Here is a 22,424-nt window from a genome sequence, read left to right as displayed (position 1 = left end):
CAAAAGCACTTGGTTTAGATAAAACTTGATACTATCTAAGATTATAACAGATGCAACCCTGTGTGTTCTGGAAGACATTGGAGTAAAGGTCTTCCTACCTCATATTGTAGTCCCCTCTTTTACAGGGATTAGGACATCAAATAACATGCTACACAAGCAAGCACTTTTAGTGAAGAGGTGTGGAGCGCCAGAGTAGGCTGGAAAGCAGGTACCCTTGGAGGGACGGGGTGCTCCTTTACTCCACAGGTGAGAATGTGAGCCCAGTGCTGAAAAAGAGCTCCATTTTTTAATGAGAAAATAGAAAGTAAATTTTTAAGTAAAATCAATTTTTTGAACTTTATTTTTCCCCATAAGTTAGTATACAAAAAGTAATGTGTCTCGTAATGGTAAGTAAAACAATTTAAAATTCGAGCTAAAATGGAGATGACTCAGCAGTAAAAGCACTTGCTATGTACAGATAAGGATGTGAGTTCAATTCCCAGCACCATGTAAAACCAGCCATGACTGCAGGGCAGTGTGTGCCTGTAAGTTGAGTGCTGGTGGGGGCGGGGGGAACAGCTGAGACATGAGGCTCATCAGCTGATCAGCCAGTCTAACCAAAAAGCAAGGGCCTTCACTCTCCTCTGGCCTCTGCATTGGGTGTATGTATCTGCACACACACACTCATGTGCATACAACACATACACATATACACACCAAAATCTTTTTTTAATTGAGCTAAAATGAGTTTTAGTAAAACGTGTGTTGAAGAACATTTACAGGAGTCCATTGGTTTAGAACGAGCCTCTAAACAGACTACTGAAGAGACTCATGCTGAAATTTCACACCACCAAGCCAAAATGAAATTGCTTATCAAGATGTCCAAGAAACCAGGCATAAGAGAGATAGCAGACAAAACTCTGCAGCAGTCATCATGATGCGAGAAGTCCCTGTGCTTTAACTGTTTTCAGGAAAATAATTCAGAGGCAAACAACCAACTTTCTGTTCTGTTTCTGCCTTTTCAGCCCATTAATGTCTATAATGACAACCTCCCCTTCTACTCAGGTTATCAGAACATTTACTCCAACTTCTAGAACAAGGCATCCCACAGCTTTAATATTGCAATTAGAAACAGATTAGATTTAACCTACAGTTGTTGTCATTAGTCAGGAAAATGACAGGCTGCCAATTTGCAAACTGCCATGTATATGTTTTCCTGTTACAAACCCTTGCAGAATCTTGGACTCCTTGCAATATAAGGAAGGCGCAGCAGCAGTTGCGACACTATGCAAGGGGAGAACCCTTTACACAGAGGCCAGAGGAGTCAAAGGGTCACAGCTGGAAAGTTGCTTAGCCGAAGTTGGAAGCCCATGAGTACAGCTGCTCTTGCTATTACCACAAGGCCTCTCTAGAGCCTGGTCACAAGTTTCCTCTTCTATTAATAGAAATATGGGACAGACATCGTTTTTCTTTTCAATCCCAAAATTCTGGGCAGCTTCTCTAATTTAATTTGCAATTCCAAGAAAGAGTTTAGTGGGTCTGTAAATTATACCCTAGCTCTCTCAGTTTAGAAAACAAGCTTTTATATCCTCTCTCAAGATGGTTGGCTGATTTTTATAAGTTGTCGGATCCTTCTGGTACAGAATTTAAAGTGGTAATTGAGACCTTAAGAAAAATGAAGATGAAAAAAGACCAAAAACAGTAATAATTTTTCTGTTGAGCTGTTGACCAAGGAGCAAGAAAACATTAATTATAAATAACAATTGCTTTTAGCTAATGAAGTTAGCATTTCTCTTACTTATAATAAAGATAAAAGTCAAGCTGTAGATTGCTAGATAGAATAATCTTTAATTTGCAGAAAGGCTCTTTAGGCAACGACAGATAATAAACAGATAGCTTTAGCCAGGGCTCAGATCTTAGTAGTCCAAAGTAGGCACCTTGACATGGGAGTGCTTTGAGTGGAAGGGCATTGGAAGGCCTGAGAAAAAACAGCTTTCTGACATTCCCCTTCTTATCTCTCAGGCTCCTTTCTGTCCTGAAGTTAGTCATGGAAACCAGAACTCCCCTTACCCAAGATACATACTAAAAGCCTTTTCCCTAAATGACAGCCATAAAGCCTAGTGTCTCTTCTCATTCTAAAGGGTCCTGCCCCATAACACCCAGGTAGGGGTGCTTCCAGGGAGGATGGGAGAAATCTGAACACATAGACCTGGGTGGGTATTCTCCTCTGTTACCATGGATCCAGCCCTTTCGGCCAGTCACATTTCGACATGACTGTTCTTCGTCAAACCCATGCATAAAAATCTGTTTTCCTAGGCTTAGATATTGTCATTTCAGAGGGTTCTTGTGTTCTGTAAAAGTTTGATCAAATAAATTTGTTTTGCTTTTATTTTATTAACCTGTGTTTTGTTAGGCTATCCTTAACCCTTTGAATGGGCGAAGATCAGATCCACTCCTTCCCACTCCTCTTTTTAGCTAGGCATCTGGCTTATCTGCATTCATAAAATTATGAACTGTAAAACTAAACTGCTATTTTGTTTTTTTTCTTAAACTTGTTATGTAGCTCAGATTGGCCTTGAACTAATGATCCTCTTATCTCAGCTTTGGAGTCCTGGGAGACCAAAATTATAAGACTGGACAGTTATAGGGGCTGGAGAGATGGCTCAGAGGTTAAGGCACTTACCTGCAAAGCCTAATGACAAGTCTACAAATGGAATTATCTTAATACATTTCTCCTACAATGAGTTTCATGGTAGTCAATGAAAATGTCATTGTGGTGCATATCTGTAATTCTAGCACGTTGGAATTAAAGGCAGGAGGAGTCCAAGGTCATAGTTACATAGTGAGTTCAAGACTAGCCTGGGATACATGAGACTCTGTCTCTAAATACTAAAAATTAAAATAAAAAATTCCAGAAAGGGTGCTCTAGAGATGACTTAGTGGTTAAGGTGATTGCCTGCAAAGCCGAAGGACTCAGGTTCAGTTCTTTAGTATCCATGTAAGCCACATACACAAGATGCATCTGAAGCTTATTTGCAGTGGCTAGAGATCCTAGTGGGCCCATTTTCTCTCTCTCTCTCTCTCTCTCTCTCTGCTTCTTTCTCTATCTCTCTCTCAAGTAAATAAATAAAATAAAAATGAAATTAAAAAAATTCTAGAATGGTGTAATTTGGAGACTGATTTAGTTGATAGACAAGTCTTCACTTGTTGCCAAGTATTGTGGCACACATGTGTAGTCTTGGTCACTTAGGAGGACCACTTGAACCCAGGAGTTCAAGGATAGCTTGAACAGCCTAGAGTGACCTCACCATGCAAGAAAAGAATAAAGAACAATATGGCTTGGTTTTAAATTAGATTATTGACTTTAACAGAGACAGTGGGGCAATCATTTTTTATGTCTCACCAGAAGGTTTGACTATTAAAAATACCTTGTATTCTTTTGCAGTTTGGGTTTTGGAGTAGAAGGGAGAGTTGGATAAATGGGTTTAAAGGAGGGAAGATGGATAGTGTTTAGGAAAGCCTCTTTAGAGCTTACTAAAACTTCTACAGGGTGCAGTCAGTTCAGAAAGAGAATCTCCCAGGGAGGCAAGTATTTGCAGGCCATCTACTAGCTTTAGAACACCAAATGAAATAAGTTTCCAGTTCTTATTGTTTGTTTGTTATTTTAAAATTTTTTGTTTATTTTTATTTATTTATTTGAGAGTGACAGAGAGAAAGAGAGAGAGAGACAGAGAGAGAGAGAGAGGAAATGGATGTGCCAGGGCCTCCAGCCACTGCAAATGAACTCCAGACGCATGCGCCCCCTTGTGCATCTGGCTTATGTGGGTCCTGGGGAATTTAGCCTTGAACTGGGGTCCTTAGGCTTCACAGGCAAGCACCTAACCACTAAGCAATCTCTCCAGCCCAGTCCAGTTCTTATTGTTTAATGCAATCAATTTGGTTTTGATTGTAACACCATTTTTTTCAGAACACTAGGATATATTAACCTCTTCATGGACTCAGGTCTGGCTGTTTGCATCTCACAAATCAATACTCAAGAGATGAGAGTTAGTGGGAAGAAAGCCACTGCCTTGGGAGAATGAGGGGGTATATTGCCCTCAATGTTGTATTGTAGGGAACTCAGAGGTACCCTTTATAGGTGGGCAAGAAAGAGTCTGGGATAATGAAGCTACATGTTCATGGTAAGTGTGGCATTCTATTCAGAGAACTGACTGGGATGTCCTGGGGATAGTAACAAATGCATTACTTTTCTGCAAGTTAAATGGCACAATATTTGTTATGCTTTGTGTTAACTGAGGTGTAAAATTAAATATGGAGGGACTAAGCCCAGATATGGAGGGACATGACATAGTCTGATGCCACCTGAAGGTTACTAGATAGTCTGGGTTCTGTAAATCTAAAGAAATATTACTAGCAATTAAAACCTTAACTTTCATGCAGCTTCACTGTAGGGAGAAATAGCCATGTAAAGGGAAAAGAGAAGGTAAGAGGAGTAGTTACCTTCTGGCTGCTGGGACAAAAGACCTGACCAGAACAGCTTATGGAAGGAAAGGGTTTGTTTAAGGCCCACTGATTTTGAGGGGAAGCTTCATCATGGCAAGGAAAGCCTGACAGGCCTGAGCAGGAAGCCTGAGTCACAGCATCTCCACTTCATCTCCACAGCAGCATGGAGAACAGGGAGAGTGAGTGAGCTAGCTAGCACTGAGCAGCAGGGCTACACTATAAAACCCCAAGGCTTGCCCTGCAGTGACACACCTCCTCCAGCATGGCACCACCTCCAAAGGCTCCACCAGCTGAAGATTAAGTATGAAGCTCAATCACAAGCACATGAAGCTATGAGACACTTGACATTCAAACCATCACAGTAAGTAGCCTTGCAAAGGACAACTTGCAAAATGTAGACCTTAGTAAGGTTAACCTAATTTAATAAAAATGTGAACAATTCAGCCCCATATTTCTTAGCCATAATGCCATCTGCTGTCTCTGAAAGAGGGACATGGGCAAGTTAAAAAATTTGGGAGGCAGAGACAGGAGGATCACCATGAATTGAAGGCCACCCTGACACTACATAGTGAATTCCAGGTCAGCCTGGGCTAGATCTAGTCCCTACCTTGAAAAACAAAAAGATAAAAACAAAAACAAACAAACAATAAAACCTACAAGAAAAAAGGAATCCCATAGTATATTACAGATCCCTATTTGCAAAGAACTCTGCTGATGAATTCCTAAATAGGAAAAGACAGTGATTTAATTCATTCACTTTTGATCTTTTATGGCACAAAACCTTTCTTATATCTCAAAGCGACAGAGATGTAAACCTTTTACTTTGTGGTTTTTCTTTAAACTGGGTGTACCCTAACCTAATCTAAGCTAACAAAATTATCTCATGCTTCTTTTTGCTTTTGTGTACTTGTCTTTATGTGTCATTTTATGTAACAAAATCTTCATTTATACATGTCATTTATTTATTTATTTGAGAGAAAGAAAGAGACAGAGAGCGAGTGAGCACTAGGGCCTCTATCCAGTGCAAAGAAACTCCTGATGCAGGTGTCACTTTGTACACCTGGCTTTATGTGGGTCCTGAAGAATTGAACCTGGGTCCCTTGGCTTTGCCAGCAAGCGTCTTAACTGCGGAGCCATATCTACAGCCTCTGTTTATTTTTTTTATTTATACATATTTTTTTAAAATTGAGTGCTATTGGTATATGCCTAAATTTCAGTGTATATGTATATTTGTGAATACAAGCATTTTTAGGATGATTTTTGGCTGCTAATGCCAAACAGCTATTGCTTAGCCAAACCCAAAGTAAGATACACTTCTAAAACTCTAGGAGTAAAGAAAAGAAAAAAATCCTGCTTAAGGGCTTGCAAATGAGGTTTACAGATGATCCTAATAAGTTTCTTTACATTATAACTATAATTTTTCTTTTAAAATGCATTTGGGACAATAACTCATCTCTATGCTTTTAGCTTTAAAAAAGTGAGAGAAAAGACATAAAAGCTGTAGATATCAGCTATATTTTTGTAAGTAAGGCTAAAGTAAAGAAATGCTTTTAGAAAACAAAGGACTTTTTCTATGGTCAAGTAAAAGTTTGTACTAAGGTGAAGGATTATTCCAATAGAAATAAGGTGAGGTGTTGGGCTACCGACTCAGCTAACACCCCACTTCCCCCCCCCCCGCCCCGTGAGAGGCAATTGTTGAGGAGGTAATTGGTGTGTGCAGGTGAGCATACCCTCATGAGTTATGAGGCAGTCTTCATATGTAGTGCACTACACTTTGCTTCTATAACCTGTACTTACCTGTCTACATCTCTTCGTTCCCTTGCTCTTTCCCTTCACCGTTGGTTCACTGGCAGCCTTTGTATCTCTAAAGGCTTGTGCTTCTCTCTCTCCCTGCTTGGGCCTGTGAAGGCAGGCCAGCTTTTTCTGCCATTACAAAACTTCCCTTGTATCTGTAAGCTTCAATAAATTCTCCTTCCTCCATAGCTATACCTGGTCTGGAAGTTTATTTATCTCAGCAAACCTTAAGCTATCTGATGAGCTGAGGTAAACCTGACCTTGTGGATGTTAATCTTTTAAAACCTTTATTTAAAAAAAAATAGACATAGACTTGGTGCTTACAACTAAAGGTGTCTTCTGGAGTGGTAAGCCAAATTTTATAGACTATTCAGATAAAAGTTTAAAAATACTAAGTACAGACAACATTAAACTTCGAGGCTTGGCTTATAAGCTTTCTAAGAAAAAAGAAAGACTACAGGGGACTTCATTGGAACTGGGCTACTGGCGTAAGGGCTGGCTGTGTCCTGCTGCCCAGGCCCAGAGAGTTTAATCAAGGTTAAATTTGTAATAGACTAATATGCTTAGCTAGAGATATTGGATTAAGAGATTTAAGATTTGGTTTTTTTGTTTGTTTGTTTGTTTTGGTTGCTCGAGGTAGGGTTTCACTCTAGCCCAGGCTGACCTGGAATTCCCTATGGAGCCTCAGGGTGGCCTAAAACTCATGGTAATCCTCCCACCTCTGCCTCCCAAGTGCTGGAATTAAAGGTGTGCACCACCATGCCCGGCTAAGACTTAAGATTTTAAGCTAAAAAACCTCAAACAAGTTAAAATTGCAAACACTGAGACTAATTTTAGGTTATGGTAGTTCAATTTACATTGTTTTAGCCTCTCCTTACTATGCCTCATACCAGTTAAAAATGTTTACTCTGTGCCTTTATGTGTTAGAAATGTTTAACTAGTTTAATTTTACAAATCTTAATATCTTAAATTGGTCAAGTCTGTGGAGACCTTTAAAATTAAACTAAGTACAATTTATAATATATAATAGTTATAAATCTACTGGGAGCCAGGGGCGGAATTTGGTAATTTAAATAGATGGCTCCCCTCCTGGCAGCTTGTGCCCGACCCTCCCTACTGGGAAATGGTGGACAATCCACCTCCTGGGAGACTGCCACATGGCCCCCTTGGACTGACCCAGGTGGGGACAAGGGAGAAGTCCACCCTCTCATGGTGACTGGGCTCACTGACCTTTTCCTGCACCTACTGGGAATTGACACATGCCAGGAAAAAATCTAAACATGCCATTAGTCATATGCTTTAATGTTTTGCCACTCTTGGGCTGCCTGATCAAATTAAAACAGATAATGGCTCCTACTTCGTAAACCAGGCCTTTATAGATTTTCTCCAGACATAAAGTATTTCACATTCCACAGGCATCCCATACAACCCCTGGGGCCAGACTATCATTAAAAGATATAATCAGACTCTCAAGTCTCAATTACAAAAACAAAAGGGGGAATCCTTACCCCCACACAACCAATTAAAAAAGCCATTATTTACCCTAAATATTTTTGAATTTTTCTAACAATTTATAATGTGTGATGGTTATAAATCTATTGGGCTCCAGGGGCAGAATATGATAATTTAAATAAATAGCCCCCAATATAGTCAATTGTTTATCTTAAGGTGTGATGGTGGGTCTCAGATTTCAACCTAAAGATATGCAAAGTGTGCCTAACAGGAGTTCCTAAAGTGTGCTGTGACATTTGGCTTTAGGCTTGTACTTTTAATGTCTAATTATCCTTCATACTCACAGCCTTAAAGTAGCTCCTAAGAAAGTTCAAACTGTACCTCCCTTTATGATCTTGGGCTTGATCCTTACCCTAGATAGGGTTTCACCTGTTAGACACTATATACTAGAGGTAAAGCTCATTTGGAGTGTCATATAGATTTTCAATAGATTTGTGTTACTTCTAAAAAATGTCATGACAGTCAACAGTGTTAAAAAATACGTTTAAGCCGGGCGTGGTGGCGCACGCCTTTAATCCCAGCACTCGGGAGGCAGAGGTAGGAGAATCGCCGTGAGTTCAAGTCCACCCTGAGACTACAGAGTGAATTCCAGGTCAGCCTGAGCTAGAGTGAGACCCTACCTTGAAAAATAAAAAAAAAAAAACAAAAACAAAAACAAAATTATTAAAAAAAAATACGTTTAAGAGACATTTGGCATAATAATAATATTTCCTTAGATCTAATTTAGTTATATTCAGAGATTTTGTCTTTACAAAATAATCTTATTTTTGATGCAGCTAAAGCTACTGATGACTTAATATCTGCTTTGAAGTCTGCCTTGCCTAGATAAAATTCTCTCACTTCTTGGATAAAAAGCTTTATTGCTACAGGTGTTTGTCTTTTACTCATTCTGTGTCTGCTGCTCATACTCATTAAATGCCTTTTGAGATCCATTATAGATACCCATGCAGAAGTACATGGAATACAGCTATGACCCGACTCCGGCTTCCTGAGACGTTATCTTAAAGCCCCTGCAGAGGCTGGTAGTCAAAGACGGGTAAGATTCTCTCGAGTTAGGTCAACCTAAGACAGGGCATGAATGATGGAATTCATGTACCAATGATGGGTAAGGCCTAAATATCATAGAGAACAACCTAAGACAGGTACAATCTTTCTGCACCGAGGCCTGGAGGGGCACGGTTCATAAAAAAATAATAAAAAAGGGGAAATTGTCGGGAGCCATTTGGCTGGACTTGTATTCATAGCTCTGGCAATTTGACAGCAAGACTTAGCACCTACATGTAAACAAGATTATGCACATTCAGTGTTACTGATAAGAGCTGGCCATTCCTTAATATTTATATTTATATTATTAAGATCAAAGAGTTTTTTGTTTCCCAACCTTTGTACTGAGAAGTGATTAAAGTACAAAAACTCTATAACAGAAAGGAGTTTTTTTGATAGAAACTTGTATAAAACTCATGGAATTTTTGTCCATTGGAAACCTTTATAAAAAGAAAATGACCCATTTGGGTACCAGCGAGAGACCTAAAATATTTGTCCTAACAAGGGGACACTGACCGTCACTTCTCTAGGGAGTGTCCCACCCCTGAGGACTGTTCCTAAAATGGTCCTTCACCATGCTAAACTAAATAACTCCCTCCCTTGAAGAGGATTGCTGGCTTTGCCTCTGATCTGGGCCTCTCTGGCTGCTTGCAGTACAGTTGTCCATACGACCTTAAAAAACTGCTCAGCCACCTTCCCCATCCCCGTCCAGCTTTTCCCAATTTTTCCTCTGGGCATTTGGGCCCCGCCTTCCCCTAATAATTCCAGTATAGATGTGGGATACATTCATCCTTCCTTCTGTACTTTTAACACAACTGAGCCCAATGCTCAACACTGCCTGCCTTCTGGAATGGCTTATGTTTGTGGAGGCGAGATGGCCTATAACTTTCTGCCCACCAATTGGACGGGCCTTTGTGCCCCAGCCACCTTAATCCTAGATGTACATATTCTTGGAAGCTACATTCCCTGGCTGAGGTAGTCCTATAAAAAAGGAGGGGACTAAACCTACTAATGGCCAAAAAGGGAGGCGTATGTTTGTTTTTACAGGAAAAATGCTGCTTTTATGCCAATGAATTGGGAATCATCCAGGACAAGATTAAGAGGTTCCCGGAAGACTTGGAGAGGAGGCAACGAGACCCCCAGGACAACCTGCTGCGGACGGACTTACATGACTTCTTACCCTACCTCCTCCCTGTATCTGGACCCCTCCCCCTCCTTTTCTTTCCCCTCCTCCTTATCCTCACTGTTGGGCCTTGTGTAATTAATAAAACTACACAATTTATTCACCAGCGGCTAGTGGCAATAAAACTTCATCAGGTCAAGATACATTATCACAGGCTGGCAACTCAGGAATTAAGTTGCTCAGATGACCCACTGCCACCTCCCCTGCCCTCCATGTGACCAATGACGGGTAAGATCCCCAGAGGGGGACAACCTAAGACAAGGGCCATGGTGACTAATGCTCTTACAAAAACAAAAGGGGGAGATGTTGGGCTCTGAAAGGCCCAGGCGTGAGGCCTAGTGGAACTTCCTGAGCCTAGCTAAAATTTGGCGACCTGTCTCTGGCCAGCTAGGACTCAGCAAGACACCTAATGGCTTCTGGCCTGCCACCTCTGCATGGCAATTGTAATTACCATTTCAGTAGTTAAAGTTTACTATTGGTCCTTACCTCTGCCCCCATCCTAAAGTCCCCGCCTATGTCCCCAACATGATATAGGCAACTTTTCATAGCAATATAGCAAGTTTTTTCTGCGAGTTCCTGCTTTGAAAAGACTCCCGACTCAGTGTGGTTTTCCTCAGGTGGCCAGGAGAGGTTTCTGGGTCATCCGACGCTCATCATCCCCTCAACCTCTAGGGAGGAACCAGCAGACCTGGTCCTTCCCTTGGCACTACCTAGCTGCCCGGGAAGGAGCCTGGCAGTGAGAAAAACTAAAAGGTCAAAGTATGTTGTAAAGAAGTTGTGAGAATTGAAAATTAAGGAAAGATGACATGGGTATAGCTAAATTTTTCACTTCTTTTTATTTAAAAATCTCTTATTAAGTATATTTGGATAAAAATTTTTAAATTGGCATAAATTTCTTTTAAATTTTTCAAAAGGAATTCCATTTTGGAGGTACTTCTATTTTAAATACAAATACTTAGGTCATAAAACAATTTTTTTTTCTATTAAGAAAAAGGGAAATCTGTTAACTGGATGTAACCAATTGGATCACTATGTTTCTTTAAAATGTTATTATATGGAGCTGGAGAGATGGCTTAGCAGTTAAGTGCTTGCCTGTGAAGCCAAAGGACCCCTTTTTGAGGCTCGATTCCCCATGACCCACATTACCCAGATGCACAAAGGGGCATACGTGTCTGGAGTTCATTTGCAGTGGCTGGAGGTGCTGGCTCGCTCTCTATCTGCTTCTTTCTCTCTCTGTCTAGCAACTCCATATGAGCTTATAACTATGAAGTCTAACTGACCAAAATAAAAAGTAAAATTAACAAACAGTAAAGTCTTTTAAATACTCCAAGTATCAAATGAAATATTTGAAAGAGTACAAATAACTGTAGATACTGAGGAAATATAGAGTGACTTTAGTTTAAAAAGTATAAATGTTGACTAATTAAAATGCCTGTTTCCTCTCATCAGCTACCTTCACTTCTTTAGGCCATATAATTTCTTGGTTATTTTAATCTTAGGTATGGTACTTTATTTATGTGTGACATGTAAGTATTATATCAAATACAGAGGATGAGTAACAGAGAGAGAAAAAAAAAAAAACAAGCCTAAATCATAATGGATAATAGATTTGGTATGATCCAAGAATTTCTTCCTTAATGGCTCTACCACTCCTGAAGACCATGGTCCTGTTTACTCAGGCTCATCTGTATCACATCCTATGAATAAGCCTTCTTAGCAATAGGGGACATAACGTTTGGCTTTTCCATACACAAAATGTGCTGTTTAGCCATTAGGCAGAACTGTGAACTGAAGTTTCCAAAAAGAAGCTGCACTTCTACTAAACATTCTAGCAGGCTGGCTGATAAATCAGAACTTCAGTGATTGTGGAGTGTTGTGATGATGCAGGTCCATAACCAAATGATCTCAGCCCTTAGTTATGTGTTGTCCCCTCTGTGTGTGTGATGTAACATCTTTGTAAGCAAACTCCTTTAACCACTGAGCCATCTCTCCAGTCCACACATATGTGTGACTACTGGGAGCATGTGAACAGAGTCCTTAGCTTCCACCAACTCAAAAACTAAGAATGTCATCAGCTTGCATCTGAGGTCTATAGCAGAAAGTTCTCCACTTTACTGTACCCTGCCTACCTGATTTTCTATCAGATTTGAGTTTTGATTTATGATTTTCTTTGTTCTGTTACCATAAAAAAATTTATAAAACTGCTACAATGTTGAAACGTGGAGTTTGAGGTACTTCAAATCTGTGTTCCTGGGCCATCATCAAACTTTTTATCCCCTTTGAGATGAGAGTTATGCTTTTTGAGTTGATATCACAAAGGGAATGTGGCTGTAGCAGTCTGCTTGGCCCCAAGGAATCACACCTTGTTCTGCTCCTTTGTAGACTAAATCCCATTGATGCCACCATACTGTCAAATAAAAACTCTTTGAGACTGAGGGAGTTCTGAAATACAGAGTTTAGTAAGTCATTATAGATGTTAGCCAGAAAAAGGACCAGGTCCTGAGACAAGGTCCTACCAGTAGTGCCAGAAGGACCAAGCAGCAGTTAGAAAGAAGAATGTTTTATTAATGAAGATTTGGGAAGGGAGGCATAATTTGTTTATATTGAACCTACATTGGCTCTTATAAGGAGAATTTCTTTTTTCACATTGAATAACTTCAAAAGGCAGAGCCAAGTCACCAAATAGAGGTTTGTGGTGGTCCTTTCACTACCAAGGCTTGGGGTTGTATAGCCCTCTTTCTTCCCATATGATAGAATCCTTGTTATATACTGTTAGGCCATTGATAGATATATGGGCAGACTACCCACAAGCTGAATTTTTGGTTGTGGGTATTTATACAAAAGACAGAATTTGTTTCAGCCTCTCATACCCTGCTGTTTTGTTTATATAGACCCTCATCCTGAATATAAAAATTCCTATAGGAAATGTATTGGGGCCCTACAAGACATGTACCAGATTGTAAAATTATTCTAATAGTGATTGGGTTCAGGATAAACATAACCATTCCTAGTCTGTCTCTTCCAGCTGCTACTATGCTTTACGTAGCTTGGTTGTAAGGCATAAATGATTAGAACCCATGCATAGAGACAAATGAGTGAAGCAATAATTGATTGCTAAGGGTGAAATGTGGGTAAAATTACATTGGTTATTAATTTGAGGAGTCTGTATTCCTCCTAGCCAAGAAGTGATTTTATTAAAAGTAGGGAAAGGTGGATCCATCCATGTAATGGGCTCCCATAAAGGAGGTCAGTATGAAAGCCCAATGTGCATTCCCTTTTACCCCAGGTATACCCATTACCACACAGGAGATGACTGCTACCATGTCCACAAGCATGGTTGGAGGACTTTAGGTTGACCTGACATTGCCACAACCACCTCAATGTGATGCAAAAGTTTCTGCAGGCTCCATCAGGTCACAGTATGGCCTTCCTGGTCTGCATGAGGAGTGGAGGGCTGGGCAGGATTGATTTGGGTTGCTCCAAGTTTGAGCAGCCATTAGACTATCTTTTTAAACATTAAAAAAAGTAAATGTAATGATATAAGCATGCAGTTTAGCTGTGGGTGACTCTGGCCTTATCCTTTATCCCCCCCTTCTTTTTGTTTAAATAGCGTGCCTTTTTTTGTACACCATGTGTCATTTTTGATTTAAAACATGTCTTTTTAAAATAAAATATACCTTATATTTGTAATTTTTATTATATTGAATGGTCTCCTGTTTTTCTTTTTTTTTATTTACAACTTCCATAATTATAGACAGTAAGCCATGATAATGCCCTCCCTCACTTTCCCCTTCACAAGCCCACTCTCCATCATATCCCCTCCCCATCTCAATTAGTCTCTCTTTTATTCTGATGTCATGATCTTTTCCTCCTATTATGATGATCTTCTGTAGGTAGTGTCAAGCACTGTGAGGTCATGAATATACAGGGCATTTTGTGTCTGGAGGAGCACATTGTGAGGAGTCCTATCCTTACTTTGGCTCTTACATTCTTTCTGCTACCTCTTCTATAATGGACCCTGAGCTTTGAAAAGTGTCATAGAGCTATTTCAGTGCTGAATAGTTCTCTACCACTTTGTCTCAGCACTAGGGTGCTTTAAAGTCATCTCACAGCCACTACCATCTGAGAAGAGAAACTTCTCTAACCAAAAGTGAGAGTACCATTAATATATGGGTGTGAACATTAAGAAAAATGCTTATAGGACAGTTTGGTGACCATAGTCTATGCATTTAGCCAGACACCAGCAGACGTTATAACCCTAGGGCTCATTACCTCCTCCATAATAGGCTTTTGACTAGATTTTCAGTACCAGGCATGTATTTCCTTTCATGGAGCAGGCCTCCAGTCCAATTAATGAGCATTTGTTTTCCCCCATAACAGACACTCCACTATTGCACCTATTGGCTTATTTGGCCTGTGTGGCCAAGCTTAAGGCTTGCAGTGTCCACTTGTTGACTGTATGGGGTCTGGTGTCACACAAGTAAGACCATTGACTCACAAGATTCGAGGCAAAGTTTTTTTGGGTAAAAAAGAAAAGACAAAAGGTCTGGTATATTAGGTTTTCCCCCAGAGGGACTCTCAGAGGGGACAGCCATGAACTGTTCAGAGTGTTATCTTTTATTGGAAATAACCACATGATATTAGAAAAAACAAAAAAACAGGATGGGAGTTAAACCCTAAGTCACAATTTACATGTGACAGTTACAGCCATAAAAGTAAAAGAAAAAAAAGGAACTTGTAAACAGATCTGTTGGTCAGTTACTGGAAGCACCAACAGGGCGGTGCAAGGTAGGCCTGTGACCAGGAGTCCCACTTATCATAAGGAGTTTGCTCAACAATGCAGGCCCTAGGAAATGATATTCATCCCAGCAGAGCCTCTTGTTTACCTTCCATTAGCAGAGGCTCCTGTTTGTCTACCATCAACAGAGCCTCCTGATTTCTATATTTCTCTAGGCTAGCAATTTAGTAGAGAAATATAACATTTTGCTCTCTTTACAACTTCTCTCTCCCATATGCTGCAAAAACATAGCTTTTTCCAGCTTTTTGTCAGCTTATCTACAGGGAGGACGTTTTCAGTTCAGGTCTCTTTAAAATGAAACCCTAGGAAGCTGTTGTTATGCCCAGTTCTTGGCATCCCCAGTGACCACCAAGGAGAACCAAACATGTATGCAAGGACAAGGAGCTTTAATTCAGGCTTATGCTCGGTCTCTTGACTTCACCAATGCAGTGGATCTGTACAAGAGCCCCGAGTAGTGAGAGGGTAGGGTTTTTATAGGGATTTGAACATAGAAGAAGGGGACTGGTACATGATTGGTTGATTTAAACAGTATACTCTTCTGGTTGGCTTAGGATTTTGGCGGGCAAAGTTGGCGGGCTGGAGCTAGGGGAATTGAGCTCATCCATGACTACAGGAATGTCTCATGACTTCAGGACTGTATGGTATAATGTATGGCATAACTGGTTTAACTGTTAAGCCTACCCTTATGGCAAGGTTGGTGAGCTGGACCTAGGGGAATTGAACTTTATGACTTCAGGAATGTATGGCATGATCAGTTTCCATTGTCTGTTAAGCCCATCCTTACCAGAAGATAAAAAACTTAGATCTTGCTGGGAAACAGAAACTTAGGCCTACTGAGGATTCTGAAGCCTGTCATGGCATCCATCTGGTTCCTGAGTCCTTCAGCTGTATTTTACAGAAAGTAAAACAATTATAAATAAAGACAAAATGCATTAGCCATCACATGGTTTGTTAATAAATCCAAATTAATTTATTAAAGATTTAAGTCATAATATTATTTAGAAGGTAACTTAAAATTGTTATAGTAAGCATGAACAAGTGTTAAGCCAAAAGATTAGCAATTAATTATTTAGTTAATTTATTTGAGAAAGCAAGAGAGAAAGAGGCAGAGAGAGAGAATGGGTGTGTCTGGGCCTAGAGCCACTGCAAACAAACTCCAGGTGCATGCACCCCTTGTGTGCATGTGCAGCATTCCTCACTTGCGTCAGTGGGTGTCTGGCTTACATGAGAGCTGGAGATTGGAACATGAGTTCTGAGGCTTCGCAGGCAAATGCTTTAGCTTCTAAGCCATAGAGATGAATATTTTAAACATACTGTAATCCTGATTTTAGCAATTTACTATTGTTTTAATCTTTATCCATGTACTTTTGAACATTTATTTGACATAAAGACAAACTACATGAAACATAAACATAGAACAGCATAACAAGTGGCTGGTGACAAAGAACCTAATTAATATTTAATTTATATATAAATTTAATCTATACTAAGTCAGTGCTACCATATCTTTAATAGACAATATGCATTACACTTAGCCACATAGACCACTGCAGAGGCCAAATAAATTCTGTAGTTTAAAATTTTGCCATTAGTCAATTTTTAGTTTTATTTCAGAGAGAAAGAGAGAGAGAAAGAGAGAATTGCACCAGGGCCTCAGCCACTGCAATAGAACTCCAGACGCTCATGCCTCCTAGTGGGCATGTGTGACTGTTCACTTGCCTCACCTTTTTGCATCTGGCTAAGGTGAGATCTGGAGAGTAGAACATGAGTCCTTAGGCTTCGCAGGCAAGTACCTTAACTGCTAAGCCATCTCTCCAGCCCCCATTAGTCAGTTTTAAAATCAAATAATTATCTTAATTATTATTTTTTATAAAACTAGGTAATCTTAAATATAGGGTATCAACTATGAGTAATTAGAAATCTTTGGGAAAATTGACATAGAAGGAGGGGAAATGGGAGGGAGCAATTGTAATTCAGGTGAGGGTCTTGTGATCCTGCCTTTCTTAATCTATGATAGAGTTGTTAATAGCTCTATCACCATTACTATAGACCTTGTATCACTGTATTGTTTTGTGTTAAAGTTCTAGTAACTACCTGGCCATGGTATTTTTTTACTGCAAGATGGATTTATGTTATGTCTGGAGAAAAAGTAACATGTCCTACAGCACCCTCCCCCATATGTCTATAAAATATTGAAGCAAGAATCATGATGTTCTAATGGCTAGTCTAAGCAATAAGGATGTTTGTGAAATTAAAATTGAGATAGTAACTTATAGAATAAAATCTTGATTAAGATGAATTATCCTTCTTTAAAATTTTAATTATATTGTGTTTTAAAAGGAATTTGAACCAACTTAACAAGCTTTATCTATGGCTTTTTACTTTAAAATTTATTTTTTGAAGTAACTCATACTGCCCATTTATATCAACTCTTGTTATTGTACAAGAGTTTAACAGTTAAGTGGAAAATATTATAAATATATCAAAGTCCAATAAACTTCAATATTTTAAATTAAGCCAATTATCAATGAAAATCTTAGCAACACATAAATTTTGGAAAAATCTGTACTCACAGAAGTAAAATAGTTCTCTTACATTATGGCAATAAGGGGCTGTATAACTCCCATTGAAATTGTCTTATGTTTGTTAACTTAATGTCTATTATTCAAAATCACAAAAACATACACTGTACAATTACAGAAATTATGTACTTTACAGAATGCTTTTAAATCTTTTTCTTGTGTATAGTTAGTTTCTAATGTCTCTACTAGTAAAATATCTCAATATGACCTGGCAAAAATGTGTAGATTAAATGTAAATTTTTTGACTTTTCCAGTCTTCAACTACAAACTTGTTGAAACCTGCATGAGGATCTACCTCTATTCTAGGTTGATCTGGAACTCATTTTGGCCTGCCTCGAATTCATAGAAATCTTTTAACTTTTGTCTTTCAAATGTAGGGATTAAAGCCTTGTGCTTTAATCTCTGCTCTGTAATGCTGCGTAAGTCTGGCTACTTTTTTTTTTTTGAAAATTATCAAGATTTTTATTAAATTATAGTATGTTACAAGCTATGTCCTATGAGGAATGTTTTAATCTCTAGAGTAATAGCCTATAACTCACTTCTTGAATTTCTTCTGGGCAGCTTTCTTCTTGACCATCTGCAATCGCTTCATAGCATTAAGCTGTGACTCTTGTGAAGTTGGACCTTTGAGAGATGCTGAGGGAGTGCTGCTGGATTCTGAAGTGGTTTTGCTGGTGGCACTTCCACTGGGCCCTGAGGTAGCACTATTTCCATTCCCACTCAGTTGGCTGCTATTTCCTGGAACCAAACTACTGGGACTTGGAAGACCTACTTTGCTGACATTGTCACAACTAACTGAGCGACTAAGGCCTGTTTTCCCCAGGGTTAGAGGTGGAAGTGGCTTCAGTGGTACAGTGGGAGAGGTGCTGGTACCGGAACCTATTTTGGAACTAATTCCACCTTTGGTTGATGTTGCCAGACTAGTCAAACCCACAGGCTTCTGGGTAGCTGATGAGGTAGTAGGTTTCCCACTATTATTTTGTGCTGTTGAACTCAATTTAGCTGTTGATGGACCAGCAGAGGAAGTTTTGGCTGCAAAAGCTGCCCACCCAGTTAGGCCACTAGTTACTGAAGAGGAAACATTGTTACTAGAAGAATTTCCTGAAATAACTGTGGATGTCTTGACTTCTGTTCTTTTGAATGCTAGGAAAGTAGTCTCTTGTTTGAGTTTAGTTTCTGGTTTCTTAACTAACGGATCCTTGATAGCTGGAACTACTGAAACAACGGTAGGGGCTGGTTTCTGTGGTGGTTTTTGAGTTTTTTGAGCCATTCTTTTCATTTGTCTGGTACATCGCACACAATACCACACCAGGCGAGGATCATTCACTTCCTTGTCTGTCACTTGGGGTTTATGGCATTCTTGGTGGTAGAGATTATGGCACTCCTGACATTCTACTAATTGATTACCAGATGCCACCGTCATTTGCCTACAAACAACACAAGCCAATCCCATCTCCATGGCAAAATCATCAGCACTTGTCTCTTCAAAACTGGAAAGGTCAGCCATAGCTAGATCCTTGCTGGTTTGGACAGTAATGGGAGAGGATCGTGTCTCAGGTTTCTCCAATCTTGGTTTCTTTGGAATATCAACTCCTTCAGTGACTTCTAATTTCAGTTTATCAGCAGGTCTCTTCTCAGCTTCCTTCTTTATCTTTTCAGTTGTGAGGACTTTGCCATTATTATTGCCAGAAGGAAGACCAGCTGATGTTTTGGGTTCTTGTTTAATAGAAATAGATTTTACACTTGAAATTTTGGGTTGTTCCACATCCTTCTGAGTTGGACGATAACTTGAATCAATGCCCCGAGCCAAAGACTCATCAAGCAGTGCTTTTAGCTTTTCCACAGAATCTTTACTCTTTGAATGTAAGAAGCCTAGTGCCTTCAAAAAAATGGGATCAAGTTCTAAGTTCACAGCAGCAGCCACTGCAAACACCTTAGGGGACACGTCTGCAAACGCAGGTCAGGCGACAAAAACCCAGCGCTCCGCCCCACCGCTCCGTCCCTGGCTACTTTTTAATCTTTATTTTTAAATCAATACCTTTAAAAATATGGCTTAATAGTAATAAAACAAAAAATTTAGACCTTAACTAAAACTGCGTTGAAGGAGGAGAGCACTGACAGACAATAATTTTTATACCTTAATGTTACACTGTAAGTTAAAATTGACCTGAAAACTACAAGACTTCAGTTTAACACTTAACAACAAAGCCATCTTTTTCACATACCAGTAGGTTTACCCAGATTCTCAAATGTCATTGTTTTCTGGAGTAGCATTTTTTTGTTTTGTTTTGTTTTTGGTGGTAGTGTCTCACTCTATCCCAGGCTGACCTGGAATTCACTATGTACTCTCAGGGTGGCCTCAGACTCACAGTGATCCTCCTACCTCTGCCTCCCAGGTGCTGGGATTAAAGGTGTGCACCACCACGCCTGGCTTCGGGAATAGCATCTTTTGTAATTTCCAATGTGGAAAGGAAATTTAACATAAAAATCCCCAGCAAGCATATAAAATAAAATTTTACATTTGGTACTTGTATTTCATCCTGAAAAATAAATCCCACATAATCAATCTAATTAAAGGACATTTAGTATATATTTAGATATTTTAATATTTTATTTTTGTTACTTATGATCATAGAAAAATGGAATAGAATTGCTGTGAAACCTGTTTTGGAAAGAAATCATTATCAAAATTTATGCATCTGATGTTAATGTCTATAGCCTAAATGAAATTTTTGTCTTATTATTCCAGTCAATATTATATCACCTAAACAGGTAGCATATATATATGGTTTTATGAATCATTTAGTAAATCTAAAAATAACATTAGATTTTTTTCTGTTGACTTAATTGTGATGTGAAATAAAAAATGTTATATTCCTTATGTTAAATAACTCGACTCACAACAGCTTTCTGGTATTTGGGCACATATTGTAGTTTAAGAAAGGCTAAATTACAATAATTATATGATACTATTTTTCTCTTGTAACTACTTTTTTTTTAATGAATCGTCTCATTATAGAATACCCCATACAGATTACACTCAGTGGTGTGTTTTATTGACACTTGCAAGTTCTTCTTTTTAGGGGAGGACAACAAAGACAAAGGCACTTAAGCGGGTGTGGCATTGCATGCACACAACTTTAGCACTAGGGAGGCAGAGGCAGGAGGATCAAGAGTTTGAGGACAGTTTGGGTTACATAGTGACACTTGATGCCTCAAAAACCAAGGAAATGAGGATGTATCTGTGTGGTAAAGCAGTTGCCTAGCATGAGCAAGGCCCTATGTTCAATCCCCAGCAAAACAAAACATCACCCAACACATACCAAAGAGATGGGTGAGAAGAGACTGTAGGAAAAAAAAAACCCCGCAGGGGGTCCCCACGCTCTGCCCGGATAAGGCGACACCCCAAATCACTCACTCACGAGAAGCGGTCTTGATGCAAACTGCAAGAGGATTTTATTCCAAGCGCGCTGGGGCCCACAGTCGTACACCGCACAGGGGTAGAGGACTGCAGAGCCCCGAATGCAGGAATGGGGTAGTTTTTATAGGGTTTCTAACAAAGCCTGTGTATTAGACCAATCATTATTTAATATCGGGAGCCCCTGCAGGGTGTTAGCCAGTCAGTTTGTGCCACCCCACAGTTTCTAAGCCAATTAGTTTACTTTGCTCAAGCCCCTCATGGACCAATCACTCTCTCATGACTATGACCTTGGTGGTCAGCGTTTGCGCAGGTCCTTGGGTGGGAGTAGCAGAGTATGGTACAGTCTCCTGTGACCTTGGAGGTCAGCACTTGTGCAATTCCTTAGGTGGGGGTAACAGAGTATGGTATCAGCCTCCTATGACCTTGGTGGTCTGAGGCAGGCTGCTACAGCCTATGGTGCGAGTTACAAAGGCTTACAGTGTGGGTTACTAAGGCTTACAGTGTGGGCTATTAAGGCTTATGGTGCAGGCTATTTACAGAAACTAAATAAGTGGTCTACTTTATTACTCATTTCCCATCCCTGAGGGCTATCTCATGCCCTTTTTACCTAGTTTTATATTAGGAGTGGGCTCTGATACAATGAGAAGAGGGATTCTTTACTTGCTTCTAACAGAGAGTAAAACCTGGAGTTTGAGGTATGCAGGTGGCCCGCTTAAGCTCCCTTTGGAGCGTGATAGTATTTCTGAGCTTCTGAATTCTTGGGCCTTTCAAGACAACTGATGAAGTATGGTGCTGAACAGATGGAATTCAAAGCATAACTGTGGCTCTTATAAGAGCACTATGATTGGCTTTCTAATTTGGAGGCTTATGTGCTTGACCTGACCTTCTATTCTACATCAGAACATCTTCTTTACTGTTAATAAGCCCCCTTACTTATCTTCAAATACCTATGTTTTGGGCTGGAGAGATGGCTAGCAATTGAGGAGCTTGCCTGCAAAGCCAAAGGACCCATGTTCAATTCCCCAGAACCCAAGTAAAGCCAGATAGATGCACAAGGTGGCTCATGCATCTGGAGTTAGTTTGTAGTGGCACAGGCCCTGAAGCACCCGTCCTCTCTCTGCTTCTTTCTCTTTCAAATAATAAATAAATAAATAAATTAAATAAATAAATAAATCCATATTTTGAATCATGTTTCTCTAACCCCTAAATTTTGGTACCTATTTTCTTGATCTATTCCCAGAACTGCCATTGTTGAGGTTCTATCTCCATTTCTAAGTCCCCATTTCCTCTGTCTGTGTCCAGGACTTACTCCTCTTACATGTAGCAAATGCCCCCCACCAAGACAGGCCCAGGTCAACATGCATAAATTCCAGGAGGGTCTGGATCAGTCCCGCAGGGGTGTATGAGCTGAGCCCCAGTTCAAGGAAGGTCTGTTCTGCTGCAGCTTGGGCCAAGTCTATACTTTCTCCCTGACTACCTCAGGTCCAATGGTGAGTAATGGAGTGGCAGGAACCACAGGAGGTGCCTGGTCCTGGGCTTCTGCAAAGGAGAAGGGCCCTAAGGCTGGAGGAGAATGTGGTGTGCATGCTCACAACCCAGCAGGCTGCC

At 39.9% G+C, this 22,424-nt stretch overlaps 1 protein-coding gene across 1 annotated transcript; it reads right to left on the bottom strand.

The window, feature by feature from the left end:
* Nucleotides 1–17,930: 17,930 nt before the first annotated feature.
* Nucleotides 17,931–19,651, bottom strand: LOC123464416 (integrator complex subunit 12-like). The gene is made up of 2 exons (XM_045161270.1): nucleotides 19,621–19,651; nucleotides 17,931–19,342 (listed from the first exon to the last, which is right to left on the bottom strand). The coding sequence occupies exons 1-2, from the start codon at nucleotides 19,649–19,651 to the stop codon at nucleotides 17,931–17,933; spliced, it is 1,443 nt and encodes a 480-aa protein (XP_045017205.1).
* Nucleotides 19,652–22,424: the final 2,773 nt, after the last annotated feature.

The sequence above is a fragment of the Jaculus jaculus genome, chromosome 11, assembly GCF_020740685.1.
Source record: "Jaculus jaculus isolate mJacJac1 chromosome 11, mJacJac1.mat.Y.cur, whole genome shotgun sequence".
NCBI lineage: Eukaryota > Metazoa > Chordata > Mammalia > Rodentia > Dipodidae > Jaculus > Jaculus jaculus.
The sequence above is the reverse complement of the archived record's forward strand: the minus strand, read 5'-3'. Positions and strand labels throughout refer to the sequence as shown.

What these genes read in the sequence shown, in the direction of transcription:
- LOC123464416 (XM_045161270.1), bottom strand. Translation starts at nt 19,651, where the DNA reads ATGACATTTGAGAATCTGGGTAAACCTACTG. An exon ending in GAATCTGGGTAAACCTACTG is followed by an intron (nt 19,343 to 19,620) that starts GTATGTGAAAAA and finishes CTGCGTTTGCAG; the next exon opens with ACGTGTCCCCTAAGGTGTTT.